Raw genomic sequence first — 24029 nt, forward strand, 5'->3', positions numbered from 1 at the left:
GACTTGGTTTAGTTTTTATTATTTGGTATTTGGTTACTTTATGTCATGTCATGATCTAGGGGTGTGGCCACCTTTGCCCAAGTCACTCCGGTTTCAAAGGGGAAGACTAGATAAGCCGGTCAAAATGGGGTGCTGCCTGTGAGGAGGAAACGGAGGATGGGGCAGGCGTGTCTGCCACAGAGGGTAAACTTGATGAACCAGTAAGATTTCTATAATAATTTAATAATCCTGCATTTTCCCGGAGCCAGTGGTACAACAGATTGATTATGGGGAATCAATTATGTATTTTTATTCGGAGGCAGTAAAACAACAAATAAGATTTGTCGTCAAGCAAAAAAGAAATAACAAACACAACTGTAAGATACGGTTGTCCTTGGTGACTACAACAAATTGAGGAAATGCTTCCATGCTAATTAGAATCGCCTATAGGGAAATCTAAGAGATAACTTAATTACCTTAGTGCTTTGATAGAGAGTTTGTATGACAGACACTGTAATCGGCAGGTGGTTTTTTTGTTTGTTTGTTTGTTTGTTTGTTTTTAGAAACTCTCATTCTAACAGAAAAGCCAAAGTGTAAATGGTAGCTGGTATTTCCTAAAAGGAAATCAAGACACGATTTGTGTACCCTTTGCTGGGTGCCTGGCGAATTGATCAGAAAGCCTTTGCTATCACTACTTAAGAATCTTTTAAATAAACACAGCATTCTTTTTCCATTATCTTTTTTGTTTTTCTATCTGTCTAAATTTTTCATGTGAAATACACATGAAAAGTATAAACATTGTATATCTAATAATGTATGTTTTTCCGTTTATTACGCATATCTTATGTCGCTCGGACTTTTTTTTTTTGGGGGGGGGTACTTTTTCTCTATAAGTGCCACATATTTTCTAAAGTTTCCTTACAGGCACCACATGTATGATTTTAGTTCTCATTTCAAGTGGATTATTCCCCCTTCGCATTTTCTAAGAGTTTAGGTTTGGCCTGCAGTATATTCTCTTAAGTGTGTGGTCAGATGAGTTGTATCTACATAAACAGTCTTATCATCACCAGCCCGGGAATTTTTAGCACATGAGCTCATCACAATCCAAGTTAACAAGACTTAACTGAAATTTTGCATTCCTTGTGAAGCTTGCATCAAGTCATTAAATTAAACTCCCATCTAGATTCTCAATTGACAAGTTACAGGAACACTCCAGGAATATGCTTCATGATTTCCTTTGGGGGTTCTTTCAGAATAATTAACTGAGATTAAGGAAGTTGCCATGTGAACTGAAGAACAAAATATATTTACAGCTTGACTTGGTGAACCTCTTGCTGGATTCTTCTCTCTTGAGCACGGAGGTAAAGGTCACGATTAAGGTCAATATTGCAGACCATGATTCTAAAAAACACAGTCTCAGGTTCCCTTTCTTATTAGTTGGACGTCTATTTCTCAGTACTTTCTGTTCAGATATACTTGCCATGTGTCCATCAGAAATTCACTTTTAGTCTCTGGTGGTTCATTTCAAGTGGGTCTGCAGTGAGGGCTGCCTGGGCGTCTTGCTGGATTTAGATGCTCTTGTTCCATTTGTACTTCTCCTCCTTTAGTGCATTGTTTCTCATCCTCAGCTCATTCCTAAAACTTCCAACTGCAAAACTAGAAGCATCAAAGGTTGATTTCCACATAGTTCAACTGTCATCTCTCCCCTTGCTTGGCCTACCTTCCTGATTCTACGAATGAACTGTCTGCGATCTGTCCAGACTCCCCAGATGTGTGTTGGATCCCATTTCCACTTGCCTTCGAAAGGCCATTTTCCCTCCCCCCTCTGACAGTTCTCTGTTCTCGCCACTGCTTCATCCAATTTCCCCTGTCTGCATCTTATATTTTAAAACATGCTGAATCATCTCTCTTCTTAAGAACAAAATAGAAACATCCCTCTCTATGTATTGCCCTGATCTGCTTTACAGCAAAACTCTTAAAACAGACATTTGCATTTGCTTGCTGGTTCTTCCTCCAAAAGTTGGCATGTCTAGTCATTCAGTTCTGGGACCCCTTCTCTCCTCTATTTAAACTCAATCCATGGACTCAAATTATAGATAGGTGGATGGATAGATTTTTGTTTCAGTTAAGTACCTGACACACAGTACAACTTAAACTTGGCACTCACAGAGACCTGAGTGGGACCCAGTAGAAACCTAGTCAGTGTTTTGGAATCTGGTTATGCCAGGTTGCTTCTCTTCCTCCTGAGAGTCCCACGGTTATTGTAGATATTAAATTGTGAGACACAGACTGTCAAACACTGTTTTAATTTGAGGTCTCCCAGAAGTGGAACCTAATGCAGGGATATGAGTACAGGAGTTTATTTGGGAAGTAAGGCAGTGCTGGTTGGGAAGCAGGAAAGGGAAGGCAACCAGGGTATCTCTGCCTCAGGGGTGATGGAATTGGGTCAGAAGGTAGTATACCAGCCCCTGAGACTCTGGTTTTGGCTGCTCCCTGGTGTGGGGAGGGTGTGGGGGATGGGGTGGCATAAGTGCCCCAGCCCTTCTGAACTACTGCTGGCATAGACCAAGCAAGATAAGCCTGACCTTTCTCATGTGAAAGGAGGCTATTTCCAACTGAGACTGTCCTGAGCAAGATGGTAAAAGGATAGTTGTCTTTTTAAATGTCAGTGTCATCCTTGATGTTTGTCCTAACGTAATGAAGTGTTTTCCGTTTGAGGCTCTGTTGTGTGGATGACCCTCTGTGAGGAACTGTCAGATAAGATTGTGCTTCACAAGTACAAGAGAATTTTGAAGGACCCATTGTTCATTAGGTTTGTTCTACTTTTATTTCAAAACCACATAACTGTCTTATGTAACTCAACGTTGATTTCACTTATAGATATCAGTAATGGTACCTTTTAAAATTTTCCTCAGACAACTTGGGTAATTTTGAAATTCAAGCCAGTTCTTATCCTTCTTATTTTTTTGATCAGTTTTTCAAAATTTAAATTGTCTTTGCTGCCAAATATGTACCCTGTTGCCCCGAAAATAAGTCCTAGCCGGACAATCAGCTCTAATGTGTCTTTTGGAGCAAAAATTAATGTTAGACCTGGTATTATATTATATTATACCCAGTCTTATACTATACTAAAATAAGGCCAGGTATTATATTATATTATATTATATTATATTATATTATATTATATTATATTATATTATATTATATTATACCTGTCTTATTTTATTATGATTAATATTTATTATGGTCTTATATTAATTTTTGCTCCAAAAGACGCATTAGAGCTGATTGTCTAGCTAGGTCTTATTTTGGGGGAAACACGGTATTTATTTGAGATAGAATATACTTCAAAAATGTTTGACTTATACAGATATTTTTATCTGTTCAAAGATTTTTAAATAATGCGCCAATGGTAATTTATATATTTTTCTAATATTGTTGATTAATGACCTTCTTTTAAATAGAAAAAAGATCTGGTTTTCTTTTTTTATTTAATTAAAGTTTATTGGGGTGACAATTATTAGTCAAATTACATAGATTTCAGGTGTACAATTCTGTAATACATCATCTATATATCCCATTGTGTGTTCACCACTCAGAGTCAGTTCTCTTTCCATCACCATATATTAGATCTTGTTCTCTTTAAAGAAAACTTTCTTAATAGGCTCAGTGAATTATGTGCTTTTCTTAGTAAAGTCAATAAGAACACAGTTAAGAAATAATGAAGTTACTAAAATATCAACAATAAGGCTGGAGATAGATATATACTCTCTCCAGAGGAAAGTAAAAAAGTCTTATTGATTCTGAAGTTTTGTATTCATAATATTCCTTTACGGGAATCTGAGCTTTGCATATTCAAATGTTCAGTACCACAATTATGGATAATTAATCAATATAAACGTCAGAGATATGTAAGAAGATGGCTAATTTACAAGTGACCCGATTCCTCTGCAGCTGATATCGGGATTGTTAGAAAGTGGCCTTCTGTGTCAGTTGTCAGGCTGGGCTCCTTGCTGAGTCTGTGCCTCAAGTAACCGAGCCCACTTGCCGTTCTCCAAATCACATCATTGGCGTACATCAAGGCAGGCTGGTATCTAATGGACTTAGACAGTTTGGAAGTTCTACGAAGAAAAACGTGGAGACATTTTTAGAAATCACTTCTGAGGCCTGGGTGAGGGTGTTCAGTGTGTCACTTAAGCAAAACTGATGGTGTGCCCATAAATAACTTATATGGAAGTTATTAATATCAGATGAGGGAATTAGTTAGCATGTCTGGGTTGTCACCGCATGGAAGTAAGGTGCCAGAAGTCAGAAATAGAAGACTTGCTGCAAAATTATGAAAAACTTTAGACAATTAATGAATTATTAATTAATCAATTCAAATATTTGTTCATCAAAGACTTATTAAGCACGTAGTATGCATAAAGCATTGTGTGAATTACTGTGGAAGAGGAAAAAAATGATCTGGGTCTCTCAGGTCCTTCTTCCTGTTTTCTCCTTGCTGACTCCCTGCCCATCACCCCCAGAGACCCAGGTCTGTCCTTGACCGAGTTTAGACGTCCCAGTTGTAGTAGTCTTCCCTTAAGCTTGAAATTATGCTATTGGCTCAGAGACTAGTGTCACAGTCATAACTGTGGGATCTTCTACGGCTCCCAAGTTCCTTTTCCCCCAAATACACTCAGCACCAACAGGGCCCAGCCCGCCTGAAGCTGCAGCCCATAAAACCATTCCTTCCCCATTTGTAGACAGAAGAGGCAGCAATAGGCGTCTCACGGGATCTTCTCTTAGTTCTAGTCTGGTGCCATTACTCATTCAGATGTTGTATACCTTTTAACGAATGCCTCCTGTGTACTGGGCATCTTTGTGAAATTCTTGGAAATGCAAAGAGAAAGGAAGACTTGCACTGAATTAGACACCCCAGGGATGTCTTCTTGCAGGGTTAGGGTTGAGGTCACAATATCTTCCTCACCCATGAGCTCTCTGCTACTGAGACGCTGTCATCTTTCTAAAGTATTTCAACAGTCTTATGGAAATAGTTGTACTTTTTTTGAATAAGGTTTCAAAAGATACAGAAAGTTATTTCCTTTGGAAGAGTAGTGAAGGTGATATGAAAAGAAAGTTATGTGATTTATAAAACTTAGATTGAAATATGGAAATTGTGAGTGAGGAGAACAACCATATAAACACTTTCTGTTTCAAAATCTCCAAATATATAATTTGCACTTTATTTATGTTGATATTTAATATAAATATTTTCAGAGAAAATGAATAGAATTAAATAGAAATGTATACATTACAAAGCATTACAGAAAAGAAATGCAAACAAAAGCCAGTATAATTATACAAAATAGAAAAACCTGAGGAAGGAAACACAAATAGCAGAAAATCTGTAAGGAAAGTAATAGTTGTAAAATCACTTATGCTATGCAGCTTACAAGAACACACCTGCATCTAAAGGACACAGGAAATATATACAGAAAAAAATGTCTAAAGCTATATTAAGTTAATGCAAGCAAAATGAGAATAGTTACGGCAAAATTAGTATCAGACATGATAGAATTTAAAGCATTAAATGGAACAGGATTATTCTGTAGTAACAAAAAATAATATAAAGAGCCAACTGCCTTTTATTCACTAGATTGTACAGTATTTAAAGTCTTACAAACATAAGGAAAAAATCAACTGAATCAATTATATTAGAAGATTTATGACCAATTTCCGTCTTTGATAGACATCAACAAAAAGTAGAACCATTTATTTTTGAATAATGTAATTGAGATCGTTTTAAAAGTTCATAATAGATAAAACCCTACGAAAACCTCATTTTCATTTTGAAAAGAAAAAATATAGAGAAACTACATTTAATTATAAGTCCATAGAAATGTAACTGAGCATAAAATGTAGAGTAAAGCAACAAATAAAATTGGGATATGATGGTAAACAAGCTCAGTACCGATATTATGAGTTAGGATGGCATGTCATACCCTCTTTAAAATACCACAGAGACCTGGACTGAAGAGTATAAAAGTCAGTTGTTAATATTAAATTCTTTTTAAGGACAATATCCATTTAACTTTCGTGTTCTTTGGGGAAATTGTGCCTAATGGATTGTACTGCATGCAAATGGCCCCTTTTAAGAGGATGGATAAGTACTACATGACCTTGAATGGAGAGTCCAAAGTGCATTGTGGGAAACTAGAAAAAGGTGGACATATCTGTAGTCTATAGGCAGACTGAAGCCCAGAATAGTTAATTAGCCAGCAATTTCCATGCGAGTATTCTTACAATCAAGTTGATGGCCATTGCACACTTTTATACATTTTCCCAACAGGATTGTATGTCATTAGTATTTGCAGAGTAGAGTTGGCTGGGGAGGTGGGGGCGGCTGCAGAAACCTGACTGTCATAGTCTAAAATGAAAGAAAAGTGTATTTTTATCTAGCGAGGAAAGAAATACTTCTTTCAAAAGCCATCCCTCCAATGGACTTAGCATTTTTGTTAACATCACACACATTGGTTAGTGAAAATAAGAAAGAACATTTAAAATATTGCTCTTTCAACTGAGATGAATGAATAACTATCATTGGAGGGGAGCCGGGGGCAGGAGAAGTACTGCAAAGGATCCCATCACCTCTTGTGCAAAGTCCAAGTACCTTAAAATGAAGTCTCCCAAGAGCTGACTTTTGCCCAGTGAACTCTTCAGCCTTATTTCCAGCGATTATCTGCCTAATATCCTCCGCTAGCTTATGTGGTCATGTACTTTCCCGTTTTTGTTCATGCTTTTTTCTTGCCCTGGAATGTTCTTCATTCCCTGCATGACTTCTATCTTCTGGCAAATTCCTACCTATTTTTAAAAATTCGCATCGAACCTCACACCCTGCAGTTAGCCTTCTTTGGTCCCTGTTCCACCCAGGATGTGTCCCTTCCTTGGGCTTCCGTAACAGTCCATGCATATATCTATCAATTGCACTTCAATGTATTTTAATTGCTTATGCGTCTTTATTCGTCATGAGATAATCGGGGACAATTTTTTAATCTATCATTCTATATCTGCCACTTAGCCCTGTGCTTGGCGTAGAGTCTGTGCTCAGTAAATACTTCTTTGAACAGATTTAATGGAGGTAACTAACAGTTGAAACTATGGTACGAGGTAAAAACCTAAGAGAAGGAGAAATTTACTTCCAATATGCGTGAATACTTTTATTTAAGATAAATTTGCAGGAAAAAGTTAAAAGACTGATTGTTTTATATTTCCTTTCTCAACAAGTGTCTCTGATTATATTTCATTTTCTTTGTCCCTTTACTCTTTTAATTGGCCACCAATAAACCTTCATCTGAAATGGCGTGACTGATTGTTCATTCTTATTTAACTTCATGTAAATAACTGCTAAGTGGAACTATGGGAAATCAGGATTCATAGGTCAAAAATAGTCAGATGTTGGTCGTTTCTATGTTTCAACCTAAACAGAAGCCTGAGAACTAGGTCTCCCTCCCTTGCATCTGTTTACTGTAGTTTTACTAGGCTCACATAATCCAGGTTTCTTGTATTAGGAACTTTTATAGTTGTCGAAGCAACCACATACATGTTGTTAAAGTCAGTGTAGATTGTCTCAGTGCAGGGTACTGCCTGAGGAAGTAAGAGACCCTGGCCAGCCCGGGGTGCTATTTAAGCAAAGGCTGGACAGTTGTCTGTCAGGAAAGCCTCAGAGGGGCCTGTTGCGTTCTGTAGCAAAGTGGATTTGATTACGGCCTCCATGTTCATTTCCAGCTTTCAACTGCAGCACTCCATAAAAGTTAAAATAATGCTGCCTATCATTACAGCATTAATTTGTCCCTTTATGCCTGCCCCACAATTGAATTTTCACGTAGTTGCTTACATTTCTCTCTATGGATTCAGGAAACCATTAGTCCCACAGTATCTCATTTATTAACCATATTTTGGTCCTTACAACGTTTCCATTAGGCATCCCTCAACACGCGTAGCACAAATGAACAAGACGCTTGACGTTAATGAACTTCACTTCCTAGAGGAAGAGTGGCAGGTGTAGTAGGAAACCAAAGGTCGGTATCTCGGTGCCTCGGAAGGCTGAAACTATGGCCCTCTACTTGGGAAAATGAGATCTCTTGTCAGAAGAGTTTCACCTGCTGTGAATGCGAATGTTGGGTGTTATTAGATTGCTGCAAAACTAATTGCGGTTTTTACAATTATTTTTAACCTTTGAAACCGCAATTACTTTTGTACCAGTCTAATAATATTTTTCTCACTGCTAATTTTTAATTCCTCCTAACTTTTCAACTTAAGAGAACCTTTGAAACTCACTGAGCTGAAAATATCTTTTAAAAATAAGAAACACATTTAGATTCTGGTGCATAGCAAATTCTCTGTGAAGAAAGTTCCAAATTTGTGATTCTATTTGCATTTCCATCAACACAGAGAATCTTTGTCTGAGCTTATTATGTGACAAATAAGTGTTAGAAAGGGGGTGTTTTTAGACTCTAATTATGCCTATGTTCCCGTTCTCTTTCGTGCATTGACAACATGAAGCAATACAAAACTTGTACTTTGGGCTTAAGGGCTTTTTTCTTCAAGTCGATATTTTAACGAATTTTAACTAACATTGGCCTCATTGAGGTAATTAAAATATTTAAAAAGAAAAAAACAATTTTAAAAAGGTGCTAAGGTGCCTCTTCTCCCTGGGAAGCAGATTCTGAGATGAAGATGAGCATGTAAAATATTTGTTAGGGAGGGGCCTAGGGATGAATGGTGAGGGGGGGAGGGAAGGCACTAGAAGCTGAGCTGCAATGCAGGCCCAGCAGACGCCTCAGCCATCTCCTCGTGGAGCTCTGGGCAGATGGGGTTCAGACTTGTCCTGAGGGGCTGGGAGCAGCCTTAGATCCCCCACTGAACAGAGAGATTAGGACAGGTAGACTCCAGGCCCCAGGCATGTCAGGGAAGGAGCAGAGAGTTCCAGAACGGAAAAGGCCACGCGGTCAAGGAGGACAAATGCATTAGGGGTAATTGGTATGGATGGGATGTCCTTCACTCCCGAAGAAGCACCGGGCAGCCCACGCAGGGGTTTGGGGCTCACTCTGGTCACGTTTCCGGCTCTCTGGCTTGGTCAACACAAATTAAAATGACTTAAAATTAAATGCAATTTCAGTGTCTCAGCTGCACCAACTACATTTCTAATGCTCAGTAGCCATGTTGGACAGCACAGAACATTTCCATCATCGTAGGACATTCTCGTGGACAGGGCTGCTCCACACATACCATGCAGGCCCATGTCTCAGAGGTCCCGCTGCCCCCTGAGACCCTGCAAGAGGGTGGTGCCACTTCTCATTACCGTAATGACTGCTCTGCACTCCCCTCCTTGTGGAGGCATCTCTGTGTGGTCTCCCCAAAATTCCATCTTTCTTTCCCATTTGACATTAATATGGCTTAATAAACCAGCACTGGAATCAATAGCAACTGAAAAATATTTCCATTTCCTTAAGGCTTAAGGCCCCCACCTTAAGGCCAGAGAGGTGGGGGCAGTATTTGTATTCAATGGACTAGTTCAGTGAGAGACTAGCAAGAAAACCAGTTCAAGTTTTCATGTTAAAATAGTGTAATCATCTATACGCTGCCATAGTAATGTCCAAAAACGTAACGTCATCGGCCAGCAAGAAATTAATGGGAAACAATAAACTTATGGCATGAAGTATATTTTAAAACATAACAAATAAAACATTTTAGAATTAGCCTCCTCCAAAATAAACTGTATGTGATGAAGGTAATAAAGACCTGCTTTGTTGGGTGAGCCTTCCCATGAAGTATTGTGTTTAATTCTCCGGTAAACGTAGCATTGGTGTCTTCACTCGCTGATTCTTCCATAGTATTCTCCCCAAAGTTTTTGTTATGCACGCTGTACCCCTTTGAAAACACTTCTGAACAAACTCTTCCAGACTTGAAATAGGTCGTCTTTAGTACATGCAGTATTCATTGTTTTTTGGTTTTTTTCTTCTTCTTCTGGAGACTGAGCAAACGTCTGGCCATGGCACAAACCATTTGTGATGCTTACAGGTATTTTTCCCAGTTGCTGTTTGATACACATGTAGAAGAGGTGGTCTTTCTCTCTGTAGAAAAGACCTTTCTTTCTGCATTGCACACAGGCCTGTCTATGAGGTCTATGGGAAAAGAAAGGCAAACCTATATTCCTGTTCTTCGGGGTCAGGAGCTAAACTAAAGCACACAGACATACTCAGATTGAATTTTTAAAAATATGAAAGAAAATACACAAGTTCGCTATCCAAAAACACTGGTCCTTGCACCACCGCATAGTAGAAGGATTGCCATGGTGGGGCGCTGAGCCTTAAGAGCACACCCCCCCACACACACACAAACCAGTTGAATGCTACCGTCTTCCAGACTAGGACACATTCCTTCGTTTGTTCCTTCATCATTCATTTCCTGAAGCACACATGGGATAAATAATGGGCTAGGCTTTGGGGGTTCTGACCTGGGGAGCATACAACCAAGAATGGCTAGTTAAACGGGAGATTATCTATCCATTTGATGAAGTGCCCAGACTGCAATGCAAAGGTCTCATAAAGACTGGATCAGACAATCTTCTTTGGGATTGAGGCCAAGTGGGGCCTCCTAACTCCCTCCCCAAATACAGATGGCCAGTTCAGCGTGCTTGCCTGAGCCAGCAGATGGGAACAGGGGCTGTGACTGGGCCGTCAAAGCCCAAGCCGGGTCTTTGTCCGTAATCAGGTGTATGGGTCTGATCACTGCTGTGAAACACATCCAGTCTCAGGCAGGGCGGAGGAAGGGTCAGTCCTCTTGGGGGCAGGTAAGCAGTAATGAGGCACCTTCTCACCAAAAAGGAGGCGCTGATGGGGCGGAGAGGAAAGTACACCCACTCCCGATCTCTCTCCCTTGCAACGAAAGAACAGAAGCCCCCACCTTGGTCAGTGAGCCAAGGCAACATGAGGAGTTTTAAAATTCCTTCTTTTCACCTGCAAGTGATGCCCACCTCATAGGACTATTGGGAGGTGGGGGTTAAATAAATAAAGTATGTAACATGCCAGCTAGCATCACATCAGTAGGCATGTACCCTCCTTGTTCTCTTCTTCGCCCACACTCTTCCATGTTGCAGCTTCCTAAGGGAAAGTACCGGGTCTGAATAATCTGGCCTGGATGTTTGTTGAATTGAATCAATCGGTTTCATTTATTGAGACCTCACATGCCTAGGCCTGAGCTTATTTAGTTTAAAAGAAGTGTAAGAATGAAAGATGCTTTTCAGACCGAGGAGGGACCTTCGAGATCCTATCTAACGCCTTCATTTTACAGAGTTGGAGAGCAGGCTCCCGCAGCTCCCAGCTCAGAGTGCTTTCCTCCACAGCACATTCACTGGGGGCTCCTCAAAGGCAGTGAGCGTCCCCAGCACATCTGTATCCCCAGCACCCTAAAAAGTGCCTGGTGTGTTGCTGGCTGTTAGGAAATTCATTGTCAAATAAATTCATTCACCACCTCCCCCTGCCCGGCCCTTGGCAGTCAAATGCTAAATCGTGGCTTTGCCAAGGCTATTGTGAACCAGCACAATTTGTGATCTAACCTTGTTGCACCATGTAGAGTGGCTTCAAGTTTGTCTCTGCCGTGGACTATGTGGTGAAAATTAGAATTAAAACATTTTAGCACTATATATATACATACATACATGCTTATATACATATACACGTGTGTGTGTGTGTATATATATATATATATATATATATATATATATAAATTTTGAAGACATACCAAAGAGGAGTATACCACTTAATGCGTGCTGCGTTTTTGTTTAGGTCGGAGAAATAATCACAGGTGGCCAACGAGCATCCAAGCCTGTGAAAAGTACTTCGGACAGCAGCGTGGAGCAAGCAAACAAGAGGTACCACCTCCCCCGTCTGTCTTTCGCTTTATGTTGTTCTCTTCATTGTCATTTGGTGGCTAGAATGCACCTCCCAAAAAGATACAATTATTTCAAGTTTTGAAATGATGGCTACCATGAATGTTAATGTTTCTTCCCAAAACTTAGACTCTTGATTTGCAGGGCTCTTGATCCCTAAAAGACAAATCTGTGTACTTACGGGTCCCGCCTTCTTGATCATGACAACAAGGGTGGTGATATCAGCACGAATGACATTTACTGGTCACTTGCGTTGTGTCAGTCATTCTTCTGTGCGCGCTACCCATAGTAACACATTTAACCCACAGACTCTTTTACCCGCTGTTCACAGATGGGGAAACGGAGGGAGACAGAGGTGTAGAATATTCAAAGGTCGTGTAGCCATGGCATGTTGGGACAAAACTGCCGTGCCCTGCTTGTAATGCTGCTCACACTGCGTCCCTTTTATGACCCACCTGTCACTTCATAGATTATAAAACTCTCAAGGCGTCAGGGGCCAAGGGGCCCCGTCACGTGCCCTCCTGTCAACCTCCTAATCATAGGTCATCACTGAGCCTTTGCTTAAGCTTCTTTTCTACGAGGGTCGTCACCCTCTTGAGAGAATATTCACCCCATTCTGAGTATTTCCCAATGTTAGGAAGCCTCTCGTGATTCCTAACTGAAGATTCTAGCTCTGCCCCCTGAGGCCCTCGGAACACAGCCCACCTCCCGTAAGCACTGACATCCCTTACGGTATTTTAGACAAAGCTCTCGTTATTTCTCAATTCTTCCTTAGAATGTTCGTTCAAGCTTTCCTTCCACTCGTCATGATTTCCAGACTCTTAACCATCCAGATGGCAAAATCTATTTTGAACCAAGGCAAACTATCTTTGTGATACAAATGTATGTGCTAGAATTATCATTATAAAAATACCTGAACAAGAGCTATATTTATGTCTTGCATAATACAAGCAATCGGGCAGCTGTATATTCAAAGACAACTGTTGAAGTTTGGTAGGGATTTTCAAACGTAGGATTGATTTGAACAGGTATAGAATTGAATTCCTACTGCAAAGTGGGGAGCTGTTTTTAACCTTGGAAGTCCACTCATGTATTTCCTAACTTAGTGATTTCCATTCCAGATACATGTGTAATATACAGTCATCATGAATATTCATGGTCATAATTAACCCCCAGCAGCATCAGCACATGTAAAGAGTCTGAATCTAATTTGGGAGGAATTGTAGGGATGGGAAGCCAAACAGTGGGGAGCTTGCGGACCCCAGGAAAACTACCATCACTGTGATTACATGTGATGACTAGGGATGTCTTCGCACCACCCTTCCTAGTAATACCTCTCATGTTATTTTCGAGAAGTCTTTCTTTTTCATCGTTACTCCTGAGGAATGATCACCTCACAACCATCCATAGTATGTCTATGTGAGGGTTGTTTGTGGTGCTCCCGAATCGTTGACAAGCTTCGTTATCCACATGACCTCAGCCTCTGGCTGGGCAAACCCGTTAGCCAAACAGCTGCCCACTAAGGCTGCACGTGGAAATGAGGTCGGGCAGGTCGTAGTTTAAGGGGAAGAAGGACTGCAGATGCACCAGTACGCTGGGAGGGCGGGATGGGCCCCTCGAGCCTGTCACAGCCAGAGTGGTCCTTTCCTCGCGCTGTGGAAGCCGAGTGGATGGAAGCAGAACACATGGAGGAGGGTTTTGTTCATCAACACGGGATGGGTCACGTTTTGGGGGGAGGTAACAGATTTGGCAACCTCTTGTGATCCAGTGGCACTGGACACGATGACAGCCAACTTCCTCAAAAATGGATCTGTTGAGTATTGCGTGCCGTCCCTGCACTCAGTGTTGTAGGATGCTGTGTACCGTCTTATCTTTAGTATTCAAAATAACTGCAAGAGAAATCCTGTTATTCCTAATGTACTGAAGACCAGAGGGATTACTTTGTCCAAAGTCACAAAGTTGCTAAGTGAGTGGTGGAACCAGGATTATAAAACGTGGTCCACTCTTGGGCTTGCCTTCTTACTCTCTTCATGGTAACTTTTTTTTTTTTTTAAACAGATTTTCATCTCTAGAGCAGTCTTAGGTTCACAGCAACATTGAGCAGAAGGCACAGAGATTTCCCATACACCCATGGCCCCCATTCATGCACAGCCTCCCCCATGGTCAACGTCCCCCATCTGAGTGGTACATTTGTTACCATGATGACCCTACATAGATACATCATTGTCACCCAAAGTCCAGAGTTTACATTAGGGTTCAAACTTGGGGTCATTCATTCTCTGGGTTTGGACAAATGTATAATGACGTGTACCCACCATCATAGTATCACACAGGATAGCCTCACTGCCCTAAATATCCTCTGTGCTCTGCCCATTCATCCTTCGCTCCCCTCAACCCCTGGTAACTATTGATCTATTTACTGTCACCATCGTTCTGCCTTTTCCAAACTGTGATACAACTGGAATCACACAGTATGTAGCCTTTTCAGATTGGCTTCTTTCACTTAGTAACATGCATTTAAGGTTCCTCCATGTCTTCTCATGGCTTGAGAGTGCATTTTTTTAGGCGCTGAACAGTATTCCATTGCCTGAAGGCACCAGTCTATTTATCCACTTACCTGCTGGAGGACGTCCTGCTTGCTTCTTGTTTTTGGCAATCATGAGTAAAGCTGCTGTAAACATTGTGTGCAGGTTTTTATGTGGGTATGTTTTCAACCCCTTTGGGTAAATAGCAAGGAGTGCGGTTGCTGGGTCATATGGTGAGAGTATGTTTTGTTACATAGGACACTGCCGGACAGTATTCCAAACTGGCTGCACCGTTTTTAATCCCCGCCAATAAGGTATGAGCGTTCCTGTTGCTCCACATCCTTGCCAGCATTTGCTGTTGTCTGTGTTTGGATTTTGGCCATTCCGTTCCGTAGTGGTATCTCGGTGTTTCAATTTGCATTTCCCTGATGACATAGTATGAAGCATCTTTTCATACATTTCTTGCCAACTGCACATCTAACTAAACTGGTGAGGTGTCTGTGGAAGGTCTTTGGCCTATGGTTCAATTGCGTTTGTTTTCCTATTGTCGAGTTTTAAGAGTCCTTTGTATATTTGGGGTAATAGTCTTTTATCAGATGTCTTTTGTAAATATTTTCTCCCAATCTGTGGCTTGTCTTGTCATTCTCCCAAAATTATCTTTCACAGAGCAGAAGTTTTTCATTTTGACGACGTCCAACTTGTCAATTATTTCTTTCAAGGATCATGCCTTTGGTGTATCATCACCATACCCAAGGTTTTCTAGGGTTTTTTCCCCCCCATGTTACCTTCTAGGAGTTTTATAGTTTTGCATTTTGGGTTTAGGTCAATGATCCATTTTGAGTTAATTTTGTGAAGGTTGTAAGGTCTGTGTCTCGATTTTTTTTGTTTTTGGATGTGGAAGTCCAGTATTTCTAGTACCATTTGTTAGAGACTATCTTTGCTCCAGTGTGCTGTCTTTGCTGCTATGTCAAAGATCAGTTGACTGTATTTATGGAGGTCTATTTCTGGGCTCTCTTCTGTTCCGTTTATCTATTTTTTTATTCTTTTGCCAGTACCACACTCTGTCTTGATTACTGTCGGTGCATAGTGAGTCTTTGAGTAACAGTCCTCCAGCTTCGTTCTTCTCCTCCGATATTGTGCTGGGCCTTCTGAGTCTTTTGCCTCTGCATACAAACTTTACAATCAGTTTGTCCATATCCACCAAATAACTTACGGGGATTTTGATTGGGATTGCATTGACTGTATAGATAAATTTGAGAAGATCTGACATCTTGACAATATTGAATCTTTCTACCCATAAACATGGGATTTCTCCCCATTTATTTAGTTCTTCTTTGAACTCCACAAAGTCAAGGGCAGCATAATTATAACAGCTGAATTTAGACATTTCCTTAATTAAGCCACTGATATCATAGCCTTTTAGATAAGAACATAGTAATTAAAAAGCACAGCTGTATTAAATAATGACGGTACTGTTCAGCTTTTGAAAACTATAATTTGCTGCATAGTTTATAGTGGACCATCTGAGTGAGAATATACTCCTTTATACTCTTTGTCTACTTTGTCATTTTCGTCAGCAGGTCTGTGTGGATTAGTCAAAATGCTAAGAGGAATCAAAGACTCAAATGCCTTCAAGGGCTGAGCAGATTACAGGATGGGGTGGGGGGAGTGGGACAAGCTGCGAGAACAACACAGAGTGAATACTTTCCAAAGATAATCCAACCTCCCTCCCACCGACCAATCGTGTCCCCTGCATGAATTTTGTCTGAGGACATCAGTTTGGAACTCCAGGGTTAGACTGACTGTGATTTTCTTTAGGTCACAGATAATGGCTTATTGAATTTCATTTTCCAACAATAGTATACTGATTTTTTTCATGTATTCAACAAGGATTTATTCAGTAAGGCTGTATGTCACAGATACAAGATGAAAAAGACAAACCCTCTGCTTCAATGATGTTAGTCTAGTAGAGAAATGGACCAATGATGGACAATTACATGGCAATGGGATAAATTTTATATCGGAGCACCGTACTGCCCTATTAGATGTCACCTGGAAGCTCATCTGTTTGCACACCCCCTGGGATTGCTGGTGTCTGGAGTATAGCAGGCACTTACTATATATCTGCTGAATAACTGACTGAATAAGTAGCGTAGCAATGGCAAAATAATTTGGTCATCAGAATCACTGGGGAACGCTATATAAATACCAATTAGTGGGCCAAGCTCCAGGTCTTTGGAATCGAAATTGCCAGAAAAGCAGCCCAGTGGCCTGTATTATCCAGAGTGTCTACAACTACGATAATGGGAACCGTTGGCCCTTCCGTGTTCGGTTCATGGCAGCCATTGCCAAAAGGACTAGGTGGGAACAGTAGCAGCAGGGTTTTGTGGGAGGGGAAATTGGTGGGCGGAGCTCTGCTATGCACCTGAATTGGCCCAGAAATGCCCCTGCCAAAGCATGGCAGGTGGGATTGTCTGACACAGGGTCCGTGAGCCTGATTACCTCCACTCAGGAGGAAGGCCTGCGGGAGTGATTCTCTGACGCCCCTGGCTGTGGGCTTGGAAGTGAGCAGAATTGCCCAGGTGACCTGTCCTCCAGCTGCCGTGCATTCGCACAGCCCGGTAGCACCTTTTAGCACCTTGTGACTATTACTCCCAGAGGCAGATTCTTGCTTCTCCAAGGCTCTAAGCTCCTTGAAACCAGGGGCAGTCCCTCCTATGTTCCAGGGATAGCACTTGCCAATGGTTGCTGAATAGATGCGCGAGTGAGTTGAACCTGTTTGAAATTTAAGTTTAAATGACACATCATTTGCCTTTTCCCTTTTTCACTGCTACAGAAGCCAGCAAGTTGAGAGACTGGAAGTGGACCCTAGCAAGCATTCCTTCCCTGATGTGGCTCACATAGTTCAGGGGGAGAAACACGTGCCCAGAAGAGTCCGATCTGAACCCACAATTACACCGAGTGAGGGCGATCCCGACTTTGAAGATAACCCCGAAGTCCCCCCACTGATCTGAAACGTGGGGCGGCAGTGACTGACCCGCCAGGCCCAGCTTTGCTCAGTGCAGAGAGTGTGTGCATATCATTTAGGGGGTAAACACCGAGTTATTTGTCAGTAGCACCACTGCAGTGTGTTAGCTCTTACTCTCTCCAGTAATATGCTTAAGCTACTTTAAAATAAAAAAGTGTGCCTTAAGTACACCGTAACTCATCATTTGTCTAGAATAAAGGGTTGGCTCGTGAAATGGTCAGTAAATCGTAGGACTCACCTCATGCAGTTCTCCCTTAAACAAGCAAACACAATGCTGTTGGGGAATGATTGTTTGTGTCCCCCTTCAGCCCCAATTCACGTGCTGAAGCCCTAACCCTGAATGTGATGGTATTAGGAGGTGAGGACTTCGGGAGGTGATAAGGTTTTAGATGAGCTCATGAGGATGGGGCCCCCATGGAGGGATTAGCGTCCTTAGAAGAGGAAGAGAGACCACAGCGCCCGTCCTTCCTTCCCCCTCCCTCCCCCCTCTTCTCCCCCGCCCCCAACCCATGTGAGGACTCAGCAAGAACGCGGCCATCTGCAAGCCAGGAAGAGGCCCTCACTAGGAACCAAATCGGCCAGAACTGGACCTTGGACTTCCAGCCTCCAGAACTGTGAGAAAGAAATGTCTGTTGTTTCAGCTCCCAAGTCTGTGGTATTTTGTTAGAGCAGCCTGAGCTGGCTAAGACACGATCCACTCCTCAGACAGGATACGCTGAGTCCTACGTGTCACCTTATCTGTGTTTGGGTGATGGTTATTCCTCTTCTGGAGGAGTCACACCTAAACGTTGTGGGATCGGCCTAAACCCTCACCCAGATGCTGGGAAGGGTCACCCATGATGAAGGAAGAGCAAAATCAGAGTGGGAGACGAAGAAATGTTGTGCTTTGATTCTGGCTGCAAGATGAACATTCAATATTAAATTTACACCAATAATAGTCTGTGACCTTGGAAGCTGGTGCTGTCTGTGTTTTCCAGATGTCCCCTGCGTCACTGAGCCTTTGCACTCTGCCTTCGCTCATTTCGGACGTGGAGAAGGCTCCTTGCTCACGCCCCCACGTCGGCACCATCAGGGGCAGGAGACACTTAATCCCCTAGTCCCTGGGAGAGAGGAAATCTCACGGGCTGTGATGTCATCTTCTGTTCCCAATGCCCAAACGCTCTCCAGTCTGGGCATTTTTTCTCCTGCTTTTCAAGTTTTTCTTGAGCAGCACGATGGCCCATCATGTCCCACTGTCCCCGGCACAGTCATTCATCTCTCCGCATCCTGCTCCCAGCTACCGGGATGAGCCCCGCAGCAGGACCCGCCCCCATGGGAGTGGCCTGTGAATGTCAATAGGACACCACGGGCAGTGACCACTAGGGGAGGTGTGTTTGTCGCCCAAGCCCCAGGGCCTGAGTGCAGTCCACCCTCATCCTTGCCATGGGAGAATTGCCCTCCACTCTACCGCTGGGGCTGCCACACGCCGTGTGTATCTGTCACTGCTGGCAGTCTGTCACAGCTTGCCTGACACCATGGATGGAAAGTGCTACCTCGTCTCCAGTGGACACAGGACAGGCCAGTGTGTCTGTCACGGTTGTAGCAGACCTCAGCTCAGACTCGCTGTTCTTCCAGACATCTACTCCCTAAGTTTTGCTCCTTTCGCGTGGTCTGGTGTTTCCTGGGTGTTAGAGATAAGCTGCAGTTTGCCCTGCCGATGGGTCCCTCACTCAGCACACCCCTGCTGAGCACCCTACTAGGTGCAAGGAGCCACATCAGGTACCAGGGAGATTGTCTTCTGAGGGCCACTCTCCAGTTCCCATCCTCTTTCTGCTGAGTGACCGCTCCCTGCAGCCATCACACCATGCCGTCCTAGGGCCATCCCTTCAGCCCGTTCTTGTCTCCATGTGCACGGTCTCCCTCTCCTTAAATACCTGGGTCCGTTCCCATGGCTTCTACCGCCAGCTCTGGGCTGATGCCCCTGAAATCTCCATTTGAGGTTTTAGACACATTCCTGAAGTGACTCTCTTCTCCTGGTCCCACGTTCCCTTCATCATCCTCACTCACCTTGTCTTGCCACGTCACCTTCTTCTGCTTCTTGCCTTCTGGCTTTCATCTTATGGATTCAGTTTCTATTCACCCAGATTAGAAGACACCATCACTGCTTCCTGTGTCCCACATTCAATTGGTAACTAAATCCTGTCAATTCTGCCTCCAAAACTGCTTCTTTGGTCTCCTCCAAACCCACATCCGCTGTCTGCACTCATCTCCCATCATCTGTTATATCAACGCGACCCCCACCCCTCCTCGATATGAATGCCACCCTTGACGGTGGCCAGAAGACGAGATCTGGGCCCCACCTGTTGTGAGGCCACTGGGCACCCACCCTGCCCACTACACCAAAGTTGTCACCATCCCTGAGAGTATACGTGATCCTATGTCAGTGGCATCTGTGCTGGGTCCCAGAGCCCAGTGAGCCTTCTCAGGGTTGGGTGGGAGTAGGGTGGTGGTGCCACCCTCCTCGTCCACGAGAAGGAATATCCTTAGTATCATACTCCTTGATTTTGTCTCAGTGAATCAGAACTGGGGCAGTAAAACAGGGGTGCTATTTATTGTACCCCCACACGTCTTAACACCATGCATTTTCATGACTTACCCATCTAGGTTGTTGCTCATTGCCACAGCCTCTGGATTATTCCCCTTTATTTCTTCCCTGTCTCCCCAGGAGCCGGGCTACATGTGTCTGAATCATGAGTGGCTCCCGAGAGCCTGCGTGGGGCGTGCCCGTGCTGCACAATTCAAAGGACGCGCCCACGTTGACCACACAGTTTCTGTCTTTCACGTCACCGCCCTACTCGGAACCTCCAGAAGCTGAATGTTCTGCACTTGAAAGCCGGGTTCCCTTTATGCATCAGCGTTGCTGCCCGTGGCCTGGCTCCAGATGCCCAGGTGAGCCGGCACTGGACAACATCCCTTTACCTAGACCCGGGCTCCGGGACTCCTGTTTGCCAAGTCCTTGCACAGGAAGGTAATGCCATTTCTTTTCTTTTCTTTTTTAAATTACATTTATTGGGGTGACATTGGTTAGTAAAATTTTATAGGTTTTAAGTGTACAATTCTGTAAGACATCATCTGTATATCACATGGTGTGTTCACCACCCTGGGTCAGTTCTTCCATCACCGTATATTTGACCCTCTTTACCCTCTTCTGCCACTCCCACTTCCCCCCCAACTCTGGTGATATTTATTTATAACCAAAAAACCCTGGATTCACAGAATGCACTTCAAAAATGCTTTTCTAGTCTGGAAAGTTCTCCTACTTGACTAACATTTATAAACCCTTCATAAAGTATGTACCGCGGGGCCAACACAATGCCATCTATAGGAATCCCCGATCAGAATAACCCTGTGTTGTTGGGCGTAATAGCCCCATTGTAGAGACAAGGAATGTGGGGTTTGCTGAAATTGAGTGACTTCACATTGTTTAACTAAGAACACAGTCTGGATCGAAACTCAAATCTATCTTATTTTAAACCCATGCACTTCCTACTATGCACGTGAGTTTTATACTACACCATACTGATTTGTAAGGAAAATATACAAAATTCCATATACATATAGCAACAAGATTGCCCCCTTACCTCCACTGACATATAAAGAATCCTAAACTCTTTCTTTGTATCAAAACATTTGCAGTGACTCTTGATTTTTTTCATTGCGATGTCTCTTTAAATCAACCCCTAACTCTTTTTTCCCCCCCGTTAATTATCCTGGTTGCTAAGCTGGCACAGTGAAGTGTGTTAAAGTGTCCCCAAATTAATAGTGCCTCATCAGCACTGAGGCAGTGTGTGAAATTACCTTCTGAAGTGTTACCTGAATGCAGTTAGCACCCCCTCAGCTGCTGACTGCAGACAGGAATGGAAACTCAGCAGAAATATCAGCAGGTCTGCGTTAGCCATCAGCAGAATCCGAAGGTCAGAGAAGGTGAAGTCGTCCTTGCCCACCAGCGGCCTGAGCACTCGGCTCCCTTTGGTTGCTCTCTGCCCTGCACCTCCAGCCAGACACAACTCAGGGCCCATGGCTTCCTGAGCTGGTTGTTCCCAATCAGAACTGTTCTGTACACGGCTCACCCCATAAATAGAGCCCATTATGTCTCCAGGCAACCAGATAGATTAATTGTGAGTTGTGCTAATGGGACCGGGTCGGGGAAACTCTCAGGCACTGTGATAACCCTACCCCTGCCTCCAGGGCTGGATCTAACTTGTGGGGCCCCCCACGCTGGGTGGGAGAGGAGCTGGGGGGGTGCTGTTAGAATAAAGGGGAGCTCAGTGGAAGCCCCCTAGTGGCGCTTCCTCCAAGTAGATCTTCAGGCAGCCCAACCTGTGCTCAGCCCCGCCTGTGAATTTTCTCCCTAGTGTGAACACCAGGGATTCCCAAAGCGACAAGTCTCAGTGTTTAAAAGCTTTATGTACAAGGACTAACAATCTTATTTGAAATTAAATGGACTCATTCAGCTGTTCACAAAATAGAGCAAACTCAGGCCAGGGCTGTCTGTCCCAGGACCTGGACTAGCCTCCCCTACACTGCAGAGGGGCCAGGTAGTGGAAGGGAGGGTTGTAGCTGAGGGAAGCAGTGTGGTAACATAGAAAGTCCTAGAAAATATGTGTTCCCACAAGGATTGAACACATCCTTGTTTGTCACTTACTAGCTGTGTGATCTTGGAATGCTACATACCCCCTTTGAGCCTGCTTCCTCGTCTGTAAAAGAAGTTTTTTTAATAATGCTGATCTCAGAGAGTTGGTGTGAGGGTTAAATGCATATGTTGGTACTGGCATATAGTAGTCACGTCAGTAACTGTTATCAAGACGATAGTGATGGTGATGGTGGTGATGGTGGTGGTGATGATGGTGGTGATGGTGATGATGGTGATGATGGTGATGATGGGATGATGATGGTGGTGATTATTTTGATGACAGAGAGGAATAATGTATACAAAGTACTGAGTAATTAAAACCATGTGGTGTTGGAACTGAACCCTGAGAGCCAGCTGTGCAGTAGGCATGGGACGAGGAGCGTGCAAACCTCACCTCTAATCCGGGGAGCAATGCCATGAGGTTCTTCTTTTACAGGTAAGCAGATTTTGCAGGGAAGTTACTTCCCCAGGATTACACAGCTCCTTAGCAGAAGAGCCAGGATCTAAGCCCAGGCCTGAACCCCGCTCAGTACACAGGCTACACCATGAAGTCAGTGAGAAAGGAGCTCAGCCATCACAGCACAAGCGAGAACACTGCCAGCTTCTGCCTGTATCGAAAGGGAAGACCTCCGACTTCCTAGCAGGTGAGTGAGCAGGGCTTGCTGGGCCTGTCCTCGCCACTGTTCCATTCCTGTCTAAGATTTGGCCAGAGCTCCACAGAGGAGACAGGCAGAGGTGGTGCTTGCTGCCTAGAGCCTGCAGACCTGCCCTTGTGTTACCATTAGGCCCGATGAAGCCCATTCCATGAGCTTCGGGTGTTAAGTGAGCAAGTAAGAGTCATTTTAATCAATCATCATTTTTAAGGAAGAATTACTTTCAAAAATACAACTTAAAATGGGTTCTTTCATCAACAATGGCATAATGCATGATAAACCAGAAAATCGAGCTTTTCAGCACATCCTTAGTTAAGTGAGGTTAATCTAATATTCCGAAAATGATCATGATAACACTGATGAAACATCTACTCTGTGCCCTTCATTTTTTTCTGGCAAAGTTGGATTGAGCACTTGGCGTGTTCCAGGCTGAGGATACAGCAATCAACAAAACAGACAAAAAGCTCTGACTTATGGAGTTTCCATTCTACTGAAGGGAGATGGAATATAAATAAACAGACAAACAAGTAAGTAAACAAGCCACCCCTGTCGTGTAAAACGTATGGAGAAAAACAAGCAAGAGAAAGGGACAGAGAATAATACCACCGGGGCTGGAATATTACATGATGTGATCAGGGAGGGCGGCATTTAAGACAAGAAGTCAGTGAGTTGTCAGGCTCAGAATGGACTTCTTGGGGAAGAGGGTTCCAAGGGAAGATGAAGGAATAGATAGATGTGAGGGCACTGTGGTGGGAATGACCTAGTTCCTTGGAAGAGTGACCAGGAGGCCACATGGCTGGAGGGGGAGGGGCAAGCCAGGTGAGGGACATGTGGTCTGGGAGTTAATGAGGCCGGATTATGAGGGACCTCACGGAGCTCTGTCAGCTCGCAGTGAGTGGGGGAGGACAGCGAAGGGTGGGAGCCTGTGTGCGACTGTGGCAAAGGGCCGCTCTGGCTGCTCCCACGGGCCGAGGGGAAAAGCCAGGGACCTGTTAGAAGCGGGGGTGACAATCCAGAGAGAGACAGTGCTGGCTTGGATTAGGGGGTAGTGGCAAAGGTTGGGAGAAGTGATGATTCTCCATCTATTTTTAGGAGAAACGCCTTAGGATTTGCACACGGAGTGTATGTTTTTTGAGGGGGGGGGGTTTGAGGGTGACAGTGAAGTGTTTGTCTGAGTCAGCGTGAACAGAGGCCTGGAAGAATGCGACGGAGTCTTCGTCTGGGGCAGTGGAAGCTGGGC

General features: G+C 43.5%; 1 protein-coding gene and 1 long non-coding RNA gene across 5 annotated transcripts in view; both read left to right on the forward strand.

Annotated features, from left to right (window-relative positions):
• DNAAF11 (dynein axonemal assembly factor 11) overlaps positions 1–17626 on the forward strand; it is a 48579-nt gene extending 30953 nt beyond the window's left edge. For 2 of the 3 annotated variants that reach the window (XM_019724001.2, XM_074316399.1), the window contains 2 exons: positions 11808–11893; positions 17273–17626. In XM_019724001.2, the coding sequence (XP_019579560.2) occupies positions 11808–11893; positions 17273–17450 (264 nt within the window). In that variant the 3' untranslated portion in view covers positions 17451–17626. The remainder of the gene's footprint in view (positions 1–11807; positions 11894–17272) is intronic. The other variant, XM_074316400.1, reaches the window with a different exon arrangement.
• Positions 17627–22582: 4956 nt separating this feature from the next.
• LOC141567803 (uncharacterized) overlaps positions 22583–24029 on the forward strand; it is a 34610-nt gene continuing 33163 nt past the window's right edge. For both annotated transcript variants that reach the window (XR_012490647.1, XR_012490648.1), the window contains exons 1-2: positions 22583–22780; positions 23191–23316. This is a non-coding gene — a long non-coding RNA (uncharacterized LOC141567803). The remainder of the gene's footprint in view (positions 22781–23190; positions 23317–24029) is intronic.

This window comes from Rhinolophus sinicus, linkage group LG12 (genome assembly GCF_036562045.2).
Source record: "Rhinolophus sinicus isolate RSC01 linkage group LG12, ASM3656204v1, whole genome shotgun sequence".
Lineage (NCBI taxonomy): Eukaryota > Metazoa > Chordata > Mammalia > Chiroptera > Rhinolophidae > Rhinolophus > Rhinolophus sinicus.